At 45.3% G+C, this 16,159-nt stretch overlaps 1 protein-coding gene across 3 annotated transcripts in view; it reads left to right on the top strand.

Annotated features, from left to right (window-relative positions):
- The window catches only part of NPSR1 (neuropeptide S receptor 1), a 233,521-nt gene extending 218,186 nt beyond the window's left edge, over positions 1-15,335 (top strand). For 2 of the 3 annotated variants that reach the window (XM_024249779.2, XM_024249778.2), the window contains exon 9: positions 15,079-15,335. In XM_024249779.2, coding sequence (XP_024105547.2) covers positions 15,079-15,187 — 109 coding nt within the window. In that variant the 3' untranslated portion in view covers positions 15,188-15,335. The remainder of the gene's footprint in view (positions 1-15,078) is intronic. The other variant, XM_024249780.2, reaches the window with a different exon arrangement.
- The last annotated feature ends 824 nt before the right edge of the window (positions 15,336-16,159 follow it).

The raw sequence follows: 16,159 nt of genomic DNA, 5'->3' as shown, positions 1-16,159 counted from the left end.
GCATCAAACTACCTGACTGCAAACTATACTACAAGGCTACAGTAACCAAAACAGCATGGTACTGGTACCAAAACAGATATGTAGACCTATGGAACAGAACAGAGGCCTCAGAAATAATGCCACACATCTACAACCATCTGATTTGACAAACCTGACAGAAAAAAGCAATGCGAAAAGATTCCCTATTTAATAAATTGTGTTGGGGAAACAGGCTAGCCATATGCAGAAAACTGAAAGTGGACCCATTCCTTACGCCTTATACAAAAATTCACTCAAGATGGATTAAAGACTTAAATGTAAGACCTAAAACCATAAAAACCCAGGCAATACCATTAGGACATAGGTATGGGCAAAGACTTTATGACTAAAACACCAAAAGCAAAGGCAACAAAAGCCAAAATTGATAAATGGGATCTAATTAAACTAAAGAGCTTCTGCACAGCAAAAGAAACTAACATCAGAGTGAACAGGCAACCTACAGAATGGGACAAAATTTTTGCAATCTATCCATCTGACAAAGGGCTAATATCCAGACTCTACAAAGAACTTACACAAACTTACAAGGAAAAACAACCCCATCAAAAAGTGGGCAAAGGATATGAACAGACACTTCTCAAAATAAGACATTTATGCAGCTAACAAATGTATGAAAAAAGTTCATCATCATTTGGTCATTAGAGAAATGCAAATCAAAACCACAATGAGATACCATCTCACACCAGTTAGAATGGCAGTCCTTAAAAAGCCAGGAAACAACAGATGCTGGAGAGGATGTAGAGAAATAGGAATGCTTTTACACTTTGGTGGGAGTGTAAATTAGTTCAACCATTGTGGAAGACAGTGTGGTGATTCCTCAAGGATCTAGAACTGGTAATACCATTTGACCCAGCAATCCCATTACTGGGTATATACCCAAAGGATTATAAATCATTCTACTATAAAAACACATGCACACATTTGTTTATTGCAGCACTGTTCACAATAGCAAAGACTTGGAACCAACCCAAATGCCCATCAATAGACTGGATAAAGAAAATGTGGCACATATACACCATAGAATACTATGCAGCCATAAAAAAAGGATGAGTTAATGTCCTTTGCAGGGACATAGATGAAGCTGGAAACCATCATTCTCAGCAAACTAACACAGGAATAGAAAACCAAACACCGCATGTCCTCACTCCTAAATGTCAGTTGAACACTGAGAACACATGGACACAAGGAGGGGAACATCATACACTGGAGCCTGTTGTGGGGTGGAGGGCTAGGAGAGGGATAGCATTAGGAGAAATACCTAATGCAGACGACTGGTTGATGGGTGCAGCAAACCAGCATGGCACGTGTATACCTGTGTAACAAACCTGCACATTCTGCACATGTATCCCGGAACTTAAAGTATAATAATAAAAAAAAAAGAAAAAAAAAGATACTCCAGCAATAAAATACCAATTACAAGATGTTCCAAACTTGAATATAAACTCCTTCTTATCATGAATTTTCTGAAATTAAAATTAAATGATTAAGTTCAATGATTAATGTACAAAGATATTAAACCCCAAAGGAGTTGAAGTCCAAAATCATATTCTCTTCACCTTGTAATTAAAAGTTCAAAGAAAATTAATGTCCAAAATATATCCCAATTTCTTATCCAACTGCTTTGTTATATTTCTCAATGTTCCTAGGCCATGCAGAAAATGTTGGAGTTGAGATGTCCAAATATAACTTCTTTTTTCCTCATGAGCATCTTGAACAGATTATAAAATACAACAAAGAGAACAGAGAAGAGACTAAACAACACCCTTATTACTAACAAATGTGGCTTGTGCCTACAGGCAAGAAAGCCTGCTAACAATGAACTCTAGAACTGGTCTTCCCCACTGTGGCATAAACAGCTACTGTTCACCCATGCCTGTGTTTGTCCCCTCTTCCGGGCACAACTACACTACATCTTTCTCAGCCTCCCTTATGGTTAACTCTGTTCATGTCATTGAATTTTGGCCAATGGAACGTGGAAAAAAATTCTGCACAGCCTCCTAACATGGTCCATAAAAATTTCCCAAGTGTGTTTCATCCTTTCACACCCTCCCCTCATTTGCAAGCTGAATGAAGAGGACTCTCAGGGCTTAGAAGAGGGCAAAGCCACCAGATGAAAGAACACTAGGTCTCAGCATTACTGCATGGAATAGAGCCTGTTTCTTTACCACCAATCCTCATTGAACGGTGACATAAGTGAGAAACAAACATTTATTTTTGTTCAGCTATGGAATGTTTGGAAGTTGTCTGTTTCACTGGTTAGCCTATCCTGCCTGATACACCCACAAAATCCCTGGAAGCCCTGATGCAGGACAGGTTTTCCTGTGGCAGGAAGTGAACTGCTCAGGTGAGACAGAGACGCGGAAGAAACTTCTGACCCTATGGACAGCTCCCCCCATGAAAAAGAGGGCGAGGCTGAGCTGAGCATGCTCAGTAGAATCTTTCCACATTCAATCCAAGCAGCTTAAGCCCCTCTTTCTTCCCTGGTAGGAGTGAGGGAGCTTCTTTCCAGAGGCTAAAATAATCACACTGCCACATGGAAGGAAGCAGCTCCCCACTGAAAATGTGTTTTCTTTTTGTGCAGCTCTTTTCTTGATCTCTAGAAATCTTTCCCTTTGTTCCCCATCAGATTCTATATACTGTTTCTGAAGACACATCCCCTCTCAGCATCCTTAGCAGGTATAAGACAGAGGGGCACTACATTTCTGTCTTCTGACTAGCCCATGAATGCCAGTCATACGGTCCCCTTTGGGCAAGCTTGGGTGAGAGTTAAAGGAGAAACGGCCCTTCTTGACCTCTCTCCCCACCTGCTCCAGATTCCAGAGTCCATGAAGGGTCATTCTCAGCGGACATAATAAGGATCCTGGATGCATTCTTCTTTTTAACAATGATGTCATTTCCTCACAAATCACCAGGCTCTTCCTAAGGAAAGTTTGCACCCACAGCAATGCCCAGAGTCCACCTGCTTTACAGAACCACCTTCCTTCCCTGCCTTTATTTGAAAAGGAGAGAGAAAAGCTCCAATCTTCATCATAACAAAACTAATGCTGGGATGAATCCAGTTCAATGTGCTTGCCATGCTTGTAGTCCCTACTGAGGGACAATACCCTGCATAGTCCTGGATACTTGGACCAATGTTTTGTCCCATACGGCCTCCACCTCCCAACCAAAAGAGATGAGGCAGAGGTGGACGCCCATGGATTGGTCAGCACACTATGGCTGAGAGATAAGCCAGTTAACGGGAATTGAAACCCAAAGTTCATGATGTAGAATTCAAATGAGATAAGTCACAATGAACCATCTCAAAACCATGAGACAGCAGGACCCGTGAGTAAACGGAGGAAGTCAGCTCATGGAGAAAGGACAACAGCACAGTTGTAGACAGACATGCAAATGATGAGAGGATAGCAGAGGGACAGGAGGCAGAGCGCACAGCCTGGAGGAAACTATTCACAGAGATATCTTGGAACCTGTCTGTTGTTCAGTGCTTTCTTTCCATGTCTATGTTTATAATAAGCCCCTTTTTCCTTGACCTGACTTGGGTGGTCAAGGTCACTGTGCCTTGCCTGATTGAGACAACTCATTTCCACAATTGCATTAGATTGTGATAAGTGATCCAGAAAACCATGATCATATGGGCTTCTCCTCTTCCTACCTAAAATAGCAGATGCCTTGAGCTACAAAATTGGGAAAAGGGTATGAATAAGCACTAGATAGTTTTGCAAGATTTGCACTCTAGGGAGAAAGGAGAGTAAGCTAGGTGAATTATTGGGATATTCTTTAGGTTACTATGAGGTTTGGAGGTTACAGTTAGGAAAAAAAAGTTTCCTGCAGAAAAACCCATGCCAAATCGAAAAATTCTTTAGACTACATGGGAGGTCTTCAAGGAAATCATGTTTCTGGTTAAAAAAAAAAAAAAAGATTTTGACTTCTCTTCTTCTGGGGATGGGAGAACTAAAGCCAGGCCTCAGTGTCATCTTTCCACCCAGGAGCAAGACTGAGCCCTTCCACTGTGGGATGTTGAGGCCTGAATAAGACCCTTCCAAGCAAAGGTGAAAGAGGCTTTCAGCACAAGTACCCATAAACATGGGCTGCGGTAACATAGGAACCCAGAACCCTAATCATCAAAGCCAATGAATGTCTCTAAGAAAGGGAGTGATTGTCCTGACAGAGTTTTAAGAGCCAAAAGGCTTTGTGGACTCAACCTCCAAAACAGAGCAGATGGGAGGAGGGATGGTGAGAAGGCTTATTCCCAAGCCAAGCCCTGGAGAGGATGGCAAAGTGGCAGGTGGAAAGCGTGGTAGATGTGGAGTCCTATGTGAGATAGGATATCCCAGCTGATGCCTCACAAATCCTCGCACTTGCTGCCTCTCATTGCGCCTCCTGTTTCTATCTTCAGTAAAGGCTTGAGACTATTTGAAGCCCAGAAGCCAGCAGCTGAAGGGAACAGGCAATCGGCCAGGCCAGCTCCTCAGCCCAAGGAAGGCAGACCTGGGGCAATGCCCACTGGCCAGTAACATCAGAGGGCCCATTGGAAACACATCCAAGTCCCCGTGACTCACAACTGTCATAGCTGTGAAGTAGTGTCATCTTTTTTCCTGAAGATTTCCCATATCACCCCAGGAGCAACAGAGATGATTGATTTTTGCTCTGGAAATAAGTAATGGGTCACTGGGGACATGAATAGAACTATAGCTTTCTTAAGAAGCAATCTCTCTTAAGAAATTATAAAGCAAGTGGCTCCCCTGCTCAGTGGTGTCTGTGGCATTGTACTCCCAGCCTTTCAGGATAAGTCTAAAATAGTTTGGCACTCAGTTCCAAGCTCACCTATGGAAAAGGATGAACTCCAAAATCTGTAGAATAAATAAAATAATAAGGTATGCCTGCCCTAAATGGAGAAAGTCCAGCCAGTATTACTAAAAACTTTCAGTCTTTAAAATTTATAACATGGAAAGCTATACTATATTGAAGTATCTGAGTCTCCCCAAAAACAATGACGTTAGGGAGGAAATCAAATGAGAAGAATCTAAGATTGACAGTTCAACTAGCCAAATCGCCAAATAATCTGCAGGCACAGTGGGAGAGTGGACTGTTACTAAATAAACCCCTGGTGAATTTTCTTTATTAAAGAGCAAGAAGTCAGCCGGTTTCAAAGCCCCGGGAATGTGGGGATGTAGACCCTTTCAGCGATAGCCAAAAGTGAGAGTCAGGAAGGGTCTAAAACCTCTGCTCCCCCTTCACTAGAAAGCCAGCCCTGGGGAGGGAGGGACCAGGCAGCAGCCCCACTCTGCAACACACAGCCCTCTGTTAGTCCCGCCTGGCCTATTAGTCTCTCCCTTAGCCTGACCTAAGTAACTCTAACCCAAACAAGGAGAAAATCAAAGTTGGGAATTACAGCATTCCTGACCAAGAAAGATTGAGGGTCAACCTGCAAAAAGTAAGCCCCAAAGTCAAGGAAAGGGAATGAGATCTGGACACAGAGCTGCACTCAACATCTAGCATGACCCTCAGCAGGATGTACCACTGGGCACAGCAGTGTCTACACTTGTCCAGCAGAGATGGCAGGGTGAGCTTCCTCTTGGCAGAAGAGAGAAACCTCCCACTAAGGGAAGAAGGAGCTGGGTGCATGAGATTGGCCCAGTAAGACAAACCTTCTCCTCAAAATAAGAGGGGCAGCTCTCACAGTATTGTGGTCTTGGTCACTTCTGTTTGCCCCCTGAGTCAGTTTCCATGGACTCCCATTTAAACCCTGGGGGCAGGCAGGCAGGGTCACTAGAAGTCTTTGAGGCATTAGGACTACTCTGTCCCCCTCTGACAAAATATAACACAGATGGAGGAAGAGGTGCTGTTGACCCTCAAATCTCCAAAGGCCTGAATGGGGGTGTCCCAGAGCAACAAACTGCCTACTTGCAACAAGCCCACTTGCAGAAGACAGGACTTTACTTGCAACAAGCCCCCTTGCAGAAGACAGGACTTCGGCGGGAGAGGGGACCAACCACTCCTGAGGACCTGCCCTTTGCTGCCTCTCATTACACGTACTGTTTCTATCATTGATAAAGGAAAGATGTTGCATGCACCACTCTATTTAGCATTTAAGGTCAAGGTTCTGGGGAAATGAGTCCCACAACACTGGCAGGAAGAACGTCTACTCCATGACAGGGCTGCCACAGTATGGTAGCAGACAGGACTTTTCATCAATGACAGCCTCTGGAAACCATGAGGAGAAAGTGTCCTGCATAACCAAGCAGAGGCAAAAACCAGGGAAGCGTGGATTAGACAATGAAACGATTCAAGTGAAAGAACAAAACAATTCAAGGGGGGGAAATAAAGGCCCAGTCATTCATAGTACTGCAAAGTGATTAATCTAAAATGCAAATTTGATGACATCAGATCCTATTTAAAATATCTGCCTTTTCTCCATTCCCACACACCCTCTCTTATCAGACATAATGAACTACTGCTAGGATTATTGCAGTAGTCTTCTGACTGTCAACAGTCTCACCTCACTGCACTCCCCCACTTCCCCACTGCTTTCACAACAATCCGTGTAAATCTCCAAACTCATCAGGGCCCTCCTTACCTCTAGCAATGTTCCCCGACTTCCTATACCCTTGGGGCGAAAGTCTACACACATTATAGGCCTTATAACAGCCTCCATCCATTCATTCATTCATTTAACAAATATTTATCAAGTGCCAACTCCATCCCAGACTACTGTTAAGAGTGGTAGGGAACAGTAAACCAAAGACCAAAATTCCCTGACTTTAGAAAGTTACATTCTGGGGGCAAAATTTAGCACCCTTCTGTGTTCAGCTCTTCTTCATTCGGTGGTGTGGGCACAGGTTTTTACCAGCTCATGGAGACCAAGGGTGCACATCTCTTCCCGACTCTGCATTCAGTGATATTGCTTTGGTAGCTTGAAATCAACCTGGGTGGGAATATTTACACCGTGGAAATCAGAAGTCCCTACAAATAAGCAGACACTAGGCTTTTTCTTTTTCAAGAACAGGTACGTGAACATTTAGCAGCATACTTTTGTACCTTAGTCCAGGCTGCTCTCTGTGCCTAGAAATCTCTTCTTCTTGTCATCTGCCTGATGAATACCTACCCTCAATACTTACTTCAAATATCAAAGCAGTTTTGGACCCAAGAGGGAGAGCAGACTCCTCCTCCCTCTGAGCTGCCTCTGTACCATGCGCACACTCGGAACACCTTCAGCACTTACCTAGTCATGTGACTGTCACCCCACTGTACTGTAAATTTCTTGAAGCCAGGGATGAGTCAGACATGACTCATCAATATCCTCAGCCCCTGGTATAGTGCCTGGCCCAGTTCCTGGACCACTCTAAAATAAATTCCTGTTGAATAAATTTGGAGCCAGGAAAAAATATGTATCTTATTTTAACAGCTGTCATCAGACTTCATTTTAGGAAAGGAATCAAGTATGAGGTGAAATGAGCCCAAATTGTGGAAATGACCATAGGAGATTTAGGTATAGTAATATGTAACACTGAGATCTCCTTTTCTGATCTAAAATTATTCCATACCTACAAGATATTCACAATGTGAATGCCTTATGTAAATGGTTGGACTGGTGAATGTTAAGAAAAATGGCTGAGTTCTATAACTGAGTTAATGGGGTGCAGAATAGGGAAGACATGAGCAACAAGCACGGGGATCCCTAGACTGAATTTGCTCAGAATAAGGGGGCTGGAGCCAGAAGTGACCACAATTAATAAGCCCCCTGGGAATTTATGAAAATCTTGTGAGGCTCTAGATACTTCAGAATCCTTGGACTAGGGCTTTAAATTCATCTCATCTAGACATGAAAAAACAGGGTGGCCTAATTTGACAGCTTAATCAGGAAGAAGTGGGTAACATGGATGGATGGATGGATGGATGGATGGGTGGATGGATGGAAGGAAGGGTAGATGAACGGATAGATGGATATCTGAAAGCACAGGTTGTGAATGGCTTAGTAGTGGAGGTGGCAAATGAGATTATATTAGGCCATTCTTGCATTGATATAAAGAACTATCTGGGTCTGGGTAACTTACAGATAAAACAGATTTAATTGGTTCATGGTTCTGCAGGCTTTACAGGAAGCATGATGCTGTCCTCTGCTTCTGCTGAGGGCCTCACTAATCTTACAATAATGGCAGAAGGTGACAGGGAGCCAGTATGTCACATGGCAAGAGAGAGAGGGAGAAGGCACCACACTCTCTTAAACAACCAGATGTCATGTGAACTACCAGAGCAAGAACTCACTCATCATTACGGGATGGGGCTAAGACAGTCAGGAGGGATCCACCCCCATGACAAAAACATCTCCCACTAGGCCCCATCTCCAACGCTGGGGATTGCATTTCAACATGAGATTTGGAGAGGACAGACATCTAAGCCATATCATTTCATCTCTGGCCCCCAAATATCATGTCCTTCTCACATTACAAAATACAATCATACCTTTCCAGTAGTTCCCCAAAGTCTTAAGTCTTTCCAGCATCAAGTCCAAAGTCCTAAGTCTCATCAGAGACTCATTCTCCTTCCACCATCAGCCTGTAAATTCAAAGACGAGTTATTTGCTTCCAAGATACAATGGTGGCACAAGCATTGGGTAAACATTCCCATTCCAAAAGAAAGAAATTCACCAAAAGAAAGGGGCAATAGGCACCACGCAAGTCTAAAACCAAGAAAGACAGTCATCGCATTTTAAAGCTCCAAAATAATCCCCTTTGACTTCATGTCCTACACCCTGGTATGACGAGTGGGCTCCCGAGGCCTTGGGCAGACCCACCCCTGTGGCTTTGCAGGGTGCAGCACACATGGCTGTTCTCAAGGGTTGGAGTGGAGTGCTTGTGGCTTTTCTAGGCAGAGTTTGCAAGCTGCCAATCTACCATGTTGGTCTGGAAGGCAGTGGCTCCCTTCCCATAGCTCCACTAGGCAGTGTCCCAGTGGGGACTCTGTGTAGAGGCTCCAATCCCACATTTCCCCCTGCCATTGCCCTAGTAGAGTTTCTCTGTTGGGGCTCCACCCTGCAACAGCCTTCTGCCTAGGCACCAAGCTCTTCCATAATCCTCTGAAATCTAGGTGGAAGCCTCATTCATGCTTACATTCTGAGCATCTGAAGACTTAACATCACGTGACAACTGCCAAGGCATGGCTTGCACCCTCTAGAGCTGCAGCCCAAGCTGTACCTTGGCCCCTTTGAGTCATGCCTGAAGCCAGAGTGGCCAGGATGCAGGGAGCAGTGTGGCAGCACAGGGAAGCAAGGCCCTAGGCCTGGCCCCCTAAGCCACTTTTCTCCTAGGCCTCTGGGCATATGATGGAAGGGACTGCCCCAAGACTTCTAAAGTGCCTTCAAGGTCTTTTTCCCATTGTCTCAGATATTAACAATTGGCTCCCTTTAGATCAGGCTAATCTCCCTAGCAAGTGGTTGCTCCACAGTGTACTTGAACTTCTCTCCTGAAAATGATTTTCTTTCCCACTACATGGCCTATTTATTAGTCCATTTTCATGCTGCTGATAGAGACATACCCAAGACTGGGTGACCTATTCAGGAAAAAGGGTTTAATGGACTTACAGTTCCACCTGGCTGGGGAGGCCTCACAATCATGATGGAAGGCAAAGAGGAGCAAATTATGTCTTACATGGATGGTAGCAGGCAAAGAGAGAGAGAATTCCTCTTTATAAAACGATCAGGTCTCATGAGACTTATTCACTATCACAAGAACAGCACAGGAAATACTCCCCCCATGATTCAATGATCTCACACTAGGTCTCTCCCACAACACATGGGAATTCAAGATGAGATTTGGGTGAGGACACAGCCTAACCATATCAGCCAGCGTGAAAATTTTCCAAATTTTTATGCTGTGCTTCCCTTTTAAATATAAGTTCCAGTTTCAGGTCATTTCTTTGCTTGCACATATAAACATTGGCTGCTTGAAGCAACTAGGCCACTTCTTGAACACTTTGCTGCTTAGAAATTTCTACTGCCGGATACCCTAGGTCATCACTCTTAAGTTCAAACTTCCATAGAGCCTTAGGGCCTGGATAAAATGCAACCAAGCTCTTTACTAAAGCATAACATGGGTGACTTTACTCCAGTTCCTAATAACTTCATTTCCATCTGAGACCTCATCAGCCTGGACTTCAATATCTCTATCAGCATTTTGGTCACAACCATTTAGCTAGTCTACAAGTTGCAAACTTTCCTTCATCTTCCTGTCTTCTTCTGAAACCTCCAAATTCTTCCAATCTCTGCCCATTACCCAGTTCCAATGCTAGATCCACATTTTTAGGTACCTTTACAGCAATGCCCAACTCCTCAGTACTAATTTTGTGTTATGCCATTCTTACATTGCTATAAAAAAAAGTACCTGAGGCTGGCTAATTTATAGAGAAAAAAAGGTTTAATTGGCTCATGATTCTGCAGGCTTTACATGAAGCATGGTGCTGGCACCCACTTCTGGGGAGGCCTCAGGGAGCTTACGCCATGGTGAAAGGTGAAGGGGAAGCCAATGTGTCACATGGTCAGAGCAGGAGCAAGAGAGAGGTGGAGGTATCACACTCTTTTAAACAACTGGATCTCACATGAACTACCAGAGCAAGAACTCACTCTTCACCAAGCAGATAGGGCTAAGCCATTCATGAGGGAGCCATCTCCTACCAGGCCACCACGTCCAACATTGGGGGTTACATTTCAACATGAGATTTGGAAGGGACAAACATCCAAACCATAACAGAGATGAAAGCCAAGACAGCTGGACTAGGTGGGGCAAGCCAGGAACAGGCTTCAGAAACAGCCTAGGCAGGAGGCAGGAAGACAAGGCGGCAGGAAGCAGTGGAGAACAAAGCAGGCTCCTCATCATTCAACTTCCCCTGAGTGCAGCAAAGGGGCCTTATTGTCAGCCCCTAACTGATCATTGATAACTGAGGTTATAACAACTCATACCTGTAAGCGCTATGGTGAGTTAGAGCTGGCAAGAGCTGTAATGATACACAGTCTTCTCTTGAAAGAGGAGAAGACTGAGGCCCAGAGAAGTGAGTAAATTTCCCAACAAGCAGAGAGTTGAGACTGGAATCTGGCTTCCCACCACAGCCCAGTGCTCTTGGAACTAGAGGACGGTCCTTGCCAAGGTCCAGCTAAGGGGAGCCTTGGCATGCTGGCCACCACCAGCCCAGTGATGCTAGGAAAGTTGCAGTGCTTATCTATCTGTGTGCGTCTCCCTTTGCTCAAATGTAATGTAGAAACAATAATACTGCCTGTCAGGATCTTCTTGTAAGAACTAAATTACTTAATATTTTAAAACATAGTGGTGTCATATTTGAGCTCACATTACCCTGAGATTCACCCTACCATCAGGCTGCTACAAGGAATTCAAAGATTCCTGGGTAGAGACCTGATGAAAATGGGCACTGGTTAAAAAAAAAAGGAGGGATAATTTGGGGGTGGGGGTGTCATTTATGTTGTCCCCATGTCCTACCCCTGGAATTGTGCAAGGGCCACAATAGTCAGAAATGGATTGTTTCATGGGATGTTCAATGAAACCTCAGTTAAACTGTGAGACCATCTTGTCTTATTGCTTAAAACCACTGAAAGCTGAAAGGGTTGGATCTTTGGAGCTTCTGGGTAACATCCTCTGAGGACCCTAGGAATGGTGAATGAGGGAGGAAGGGAGTAGGGAGAGAAGAATTTAAAGTGAGCAGAGCCAGGCAAACTCTCCCTGCATGAGCAACTAACAGGAAAATGCAGGTCCCATGTGAAGTGCCAAGTTATAGGACCCCAGCAGGCCATGTTGGTTCCCTTTCCCCTTTCTGAACTTACTGCTCCATCAAGGCTAAGCAGACCATTGGCTCTCCCTTTTCCTCTGTTCTCCTGGCTCCCACTACCTCTGCTTTTTTCAGCAACAGATGTATTTTTCAAGGATCCTGCTCCTGGGAAGTACTTCCTCTATCACTTCACTTATCTCACCTGATGCACTATACCTAATTATCAGATTAATTGCCTGCTTCCACCACTGACCAGTTACGATCAGGTATATTCTATTTTCGTCCCTGTGGCATTATCACTCCAAAACAATAGTAGACACTCTTTGCATATTTATTGGATGAATGAATTAATGAATGAATGCATGGAACTCTTCATGACAATGAAATTCAGGCCCTAGTCCCACACATAAGTAATTAAAAGTCAAAGTGACCATACTGAGCAAGTTCCTGAGCCCTTGCTAGTAAAAACAGGGTCCCGGAGCAACATTGGTCTTTCTTGGAAGCTTATTAAAAATAGACTCTCAGGCTGAATCCAAACTTGCATTTTAAAAAGATCCCCAGATGATTCCCATACATTGAAGATTGAGAGGCCCTATTCTAAGGGGTAACGTCTTCCAGAGAGCTTAGCTGCTTCCAGCACCGTACCTCAAGGGTCTGATTCAAGGAATGAGATGGAAGGCTGCAAATGCAGGCAGATCACTAAGGTCTCTGGCCCTGGGGCTCCATCATCAGTCTACCCTCCACCCCAGATTGGCCTAGAGATCCCCAAGTGTGAGGCAAGGAATCAAGCGCTCCCTGAGAGGGTGTCAAGCCCCAGCACCTCCTGGAGGCCTCCAGCTGTGCAGAGTCATGCTCTTGGCAGCACCTGGCTGCTATTGTTAGGAGAGAATGAGGAGCTGCGGGGACAGTGGCACTGTACATGCTGACTAAAAGGCAGGGCTCCTATCTTCATTTGGAATGACAGACCCAATTCTATTTGGGAAAGAAGCACAATGGCCCTTTATTACAGGATTTCAATGGCAGGAACCAGCCAAAAGGACCAGGAAATGATTAAGAGACAAAAGTCAAGTCATTGTGTGTGCACCACGCTTAGCCTAGCCCTGAAAGCCCTATTATAATGGCCACTGTTCCTGTAGCCCTTCCTGAGCCCCACCACCCTCCTCAGAAACACTGTGGCTCCTTGGACACACTGCAAGGCCTGTTTGTCTCTCCTCAAGGAAAAGGGTGTAAAGCTACAGCAAACTTTGCCAGGGACTGGGAGGGATGGTGGGGCAGGGAGAGATGAAGGGGCAAAAGACAGGTGGGACAGGAGGTGACAGCCATAAACCACAAGCGGATCAGGGAAGGATGCAGACAGCAGAATTTGAAAATGTGGTACTGCAGCTTGGAGGAGAAGAGAGAAAGAAGGGGGCAGGGAAATATCACTGCTGTCCCACATCATGGGGCAGGATGTCAGGAAGTCCAAGTTCAAAACCCTTACCCCACGTACTGGCTATATGACTTAGGCATTTTGCTTATGGTTTTTGGATCTCATTTTCCTGGTCTGCAATATGCAGTTGCTGATATTAGCTGTATATAATGAAATTAACTGAAATGAAGCATGGGAAGGTGCTTAGCACAGTTCTTGACACACAAACTGTGAATTCTAGTTCAGAAAGAACTAGAAATTGCTTCCTTTTGCCTGTCAACTAGCACATACAGCACCACCCCAGTCCTGCCCATGTCACCCCCTGAGAAAGGCTTAAGGCATGATTCATCTCAAGATATCAGAGGTTGGTGCAAAAGCTATTGCGGTTTTTGCCGTTACTTTTAATACAACCTAATATTTGTATTTAAGTGGGGACTTCAAAAGAGTCAATGGCTTCTGTTTCAAAAGAAAGACTCTCTAATCATGGAAATGGTATCAGGAGGTCCAAGAAGGACCTAGGCTGATATCTCTCAAGTCACGACCGCTATGGGACCACTTTCCTACTCAGCCTCTGTCTGAGACCATTGAATATTATCTGAATCCAGCATTCATTGAGCAAGGTTAGAGAGAAATGCTCTGACAGCAGAAAAAGACTTGGAATGCCAGGAGCTCTGCTGCAGGACTCCAGCAGTGAGGGCCAGTGTGTGGCAGGAGTCACTGGGGAATCAGGCCTGGGAGCGTCAGGGCTGCAGGTCACATGGCAGAGCCTGAGTCCCCCATACAGACACACAGCTTGGGCCTGCCCCCCACTCCTGGACAGTAGACACCCATACCCACTGCTCCAAAGGAGTTGGGAAGTTAGAAGGTCTATGTTTGGTTCATGAACCACAAGATGGGGCCACCAAGATGACAATCATTCTGATAGCCAAAAGGATCTGGATCTCAGCATGGACCGTGGAGCCACTGAGCACTGATGAGCCACAATTCTCATGGGGTGGGGCCAGGAAGGTAATGTTCTGACAGGTGGTGGGACTCGGATGCATGGGGGTGTGGGGGTGGCAAGAGCACAGAGCCAAACTGAGATCAGAACAGTAGCCCTTAGGGCCCCTTATCCAAAACCTGACACAAAGAGGGTGGCCCACCCCTGCCTCCTTGCAGACAGTCTTGAGGAGAGGGCAGTGGAAGACAAGACAAGGGCTTCTAGAGAGAGTGTGGCAGCCAGGCCCCGGGTGTTGGGACAAGTGTCACTGCACTATTTGGGGGTCTGGGAAGGGGATGGAGGTCAGGGTCAGAGGCACAGCCTCAGAAAAGCTGGACGGAGCAATAGTGAGTGCCCAGGTAGCAGACTGCACACGCCTGATGAGGACTGGTCCACCCACTCCAGGAGTCCCAGGAGACCAGAGGCAGAACGGTCAGGTGGCTGAGAGGCGGCTGTCAGGGTAGGATTGGTGACAGATGTGGGAGAACATGTTGGTGCCCATTAGAATCATAAAACTGAAATGGCTGCAGAGTCACTAGAGTAATCCTAAAGCCTCCAGGGAGGCTCTGAGTCAGGTGCTCAAAGATGGGGTCCACATTCAGCTGGAGTGGCCACAATGCCAGTTGTCACTTCAAAACAGACACCCAGAAGAGGCAGCAGGGCCCAGCCCTTAGGAAAGAGTTGGAGAAGATGAATGAAGCAGAGCTGTCACCTAAAATAAAAGGCCATTTGTGGTGGTGTTAAGTACAAAGTGAAGACCTGAGGTGGGAGGTAGACTATATCTTATGAGAATGACTACAGTGAGGTCACACATTCCTTCCTTTTATGCAAATAGGAAGACCCAGGTCCCTATACATTTCAATAAGCCTTTCTTCTTTCCCAGGGTCATCTGTCTCCGTCAGCTCCAGGAGGCTGCCCTAACGCTCTGCCCTCAAAGAGAGAACTGGAAGGGTACTTGGCCAGGTGTACCTTCCTGGGCTCTTCCAAGGTGACAGCTCTCACCCTGTGCTGCAGGTGGCCCTGTGCCTGGTGCCACTTCTCACTGGTTACCAGGGCACATGGACGCCGGTGGTTCCCAAAATGGGTCACAGCAGGATGGCCTGCATCAGAATCACCAGGGAGGGCTATAAGAAGGCAGACTTCTTTTTCTTTTTCTTTGTATTTCTTTTCTTTTCTTTTTTTTTTTTTTTTTTTTGAGACAGAGTTTCACTCTTGTTGCCCAGGTTGGAGTGCAATGTGCGACCTTGGCTCACTGCAACCTCCACCTCCCGGGTTCAAGCAATTCTTCTGCCTCAGTCTCTCCAGTAGCTGGGATTACAGGCTCCTGCCACCACGCCAGGCTGATTTTTCGTACTTTTAGTAGAGATGGGGTTTCACCATGTTGGCCAGGCTGGTCCCGAACTCCTGTCCTCAAGTGATCCACCCGCCTCAGCCTCCCAAAATGCTGGGATTACAGGTGTGAGCCACCATGCCCGGCAAAGAAGGCAGACTTCTAAATCTAGAAATTCTGATGCAATAACATGTAGGAAAGAGTCCAGGAATTTGCAAAAATGTTTCAACTCCGCAGGCAATTGTGAAGCACAGCCAAATTTGGAAAATATTGATCTACACAAAACAATACAACTATCTAAATATTAAAAATGACTTCACAAAAGGTAGCTAAGAGTGTGTGTCCAATTTTGTAAATATATATGCAATATACTTTTTAGTATTTAATAAATGTATAACTCCGATTCTGTAAACACACACACTCATGCATGCGCATATATCTGAGTTGTAGGATGATAGAGGTTTTTCTTCTTTATTCCTTTCTCGATTGACTTTCTATAATAAGCACGTATTCTGTTCGTAATGAAAATATGATTTTGTGAGTGCTGGGGAGCAGATTATGACATATTTGGACTCCCAGAGTGACTTAGCTCAGACTCCGTGTGTGGGTTTCCTAGAAAAGCAATGCCTCCCAG

Source organism: Pongo abelii, chromosome 6 (genome assembly GCF_028885655.2).
Source record: "Pongo abelii isolate AG06213 chromosome 6, NHGRI_mPonAbe1-v2.0_pri, whole genome shotgun sequence".
NCBI lineage: Eukaryota > Metazoa > Chordata > Mammalia > Primates > Hominidae > Pongo > Pongo abelii.
This window is presented reverse-complemented; position numbering and strand designations above follow the sequence as displayed.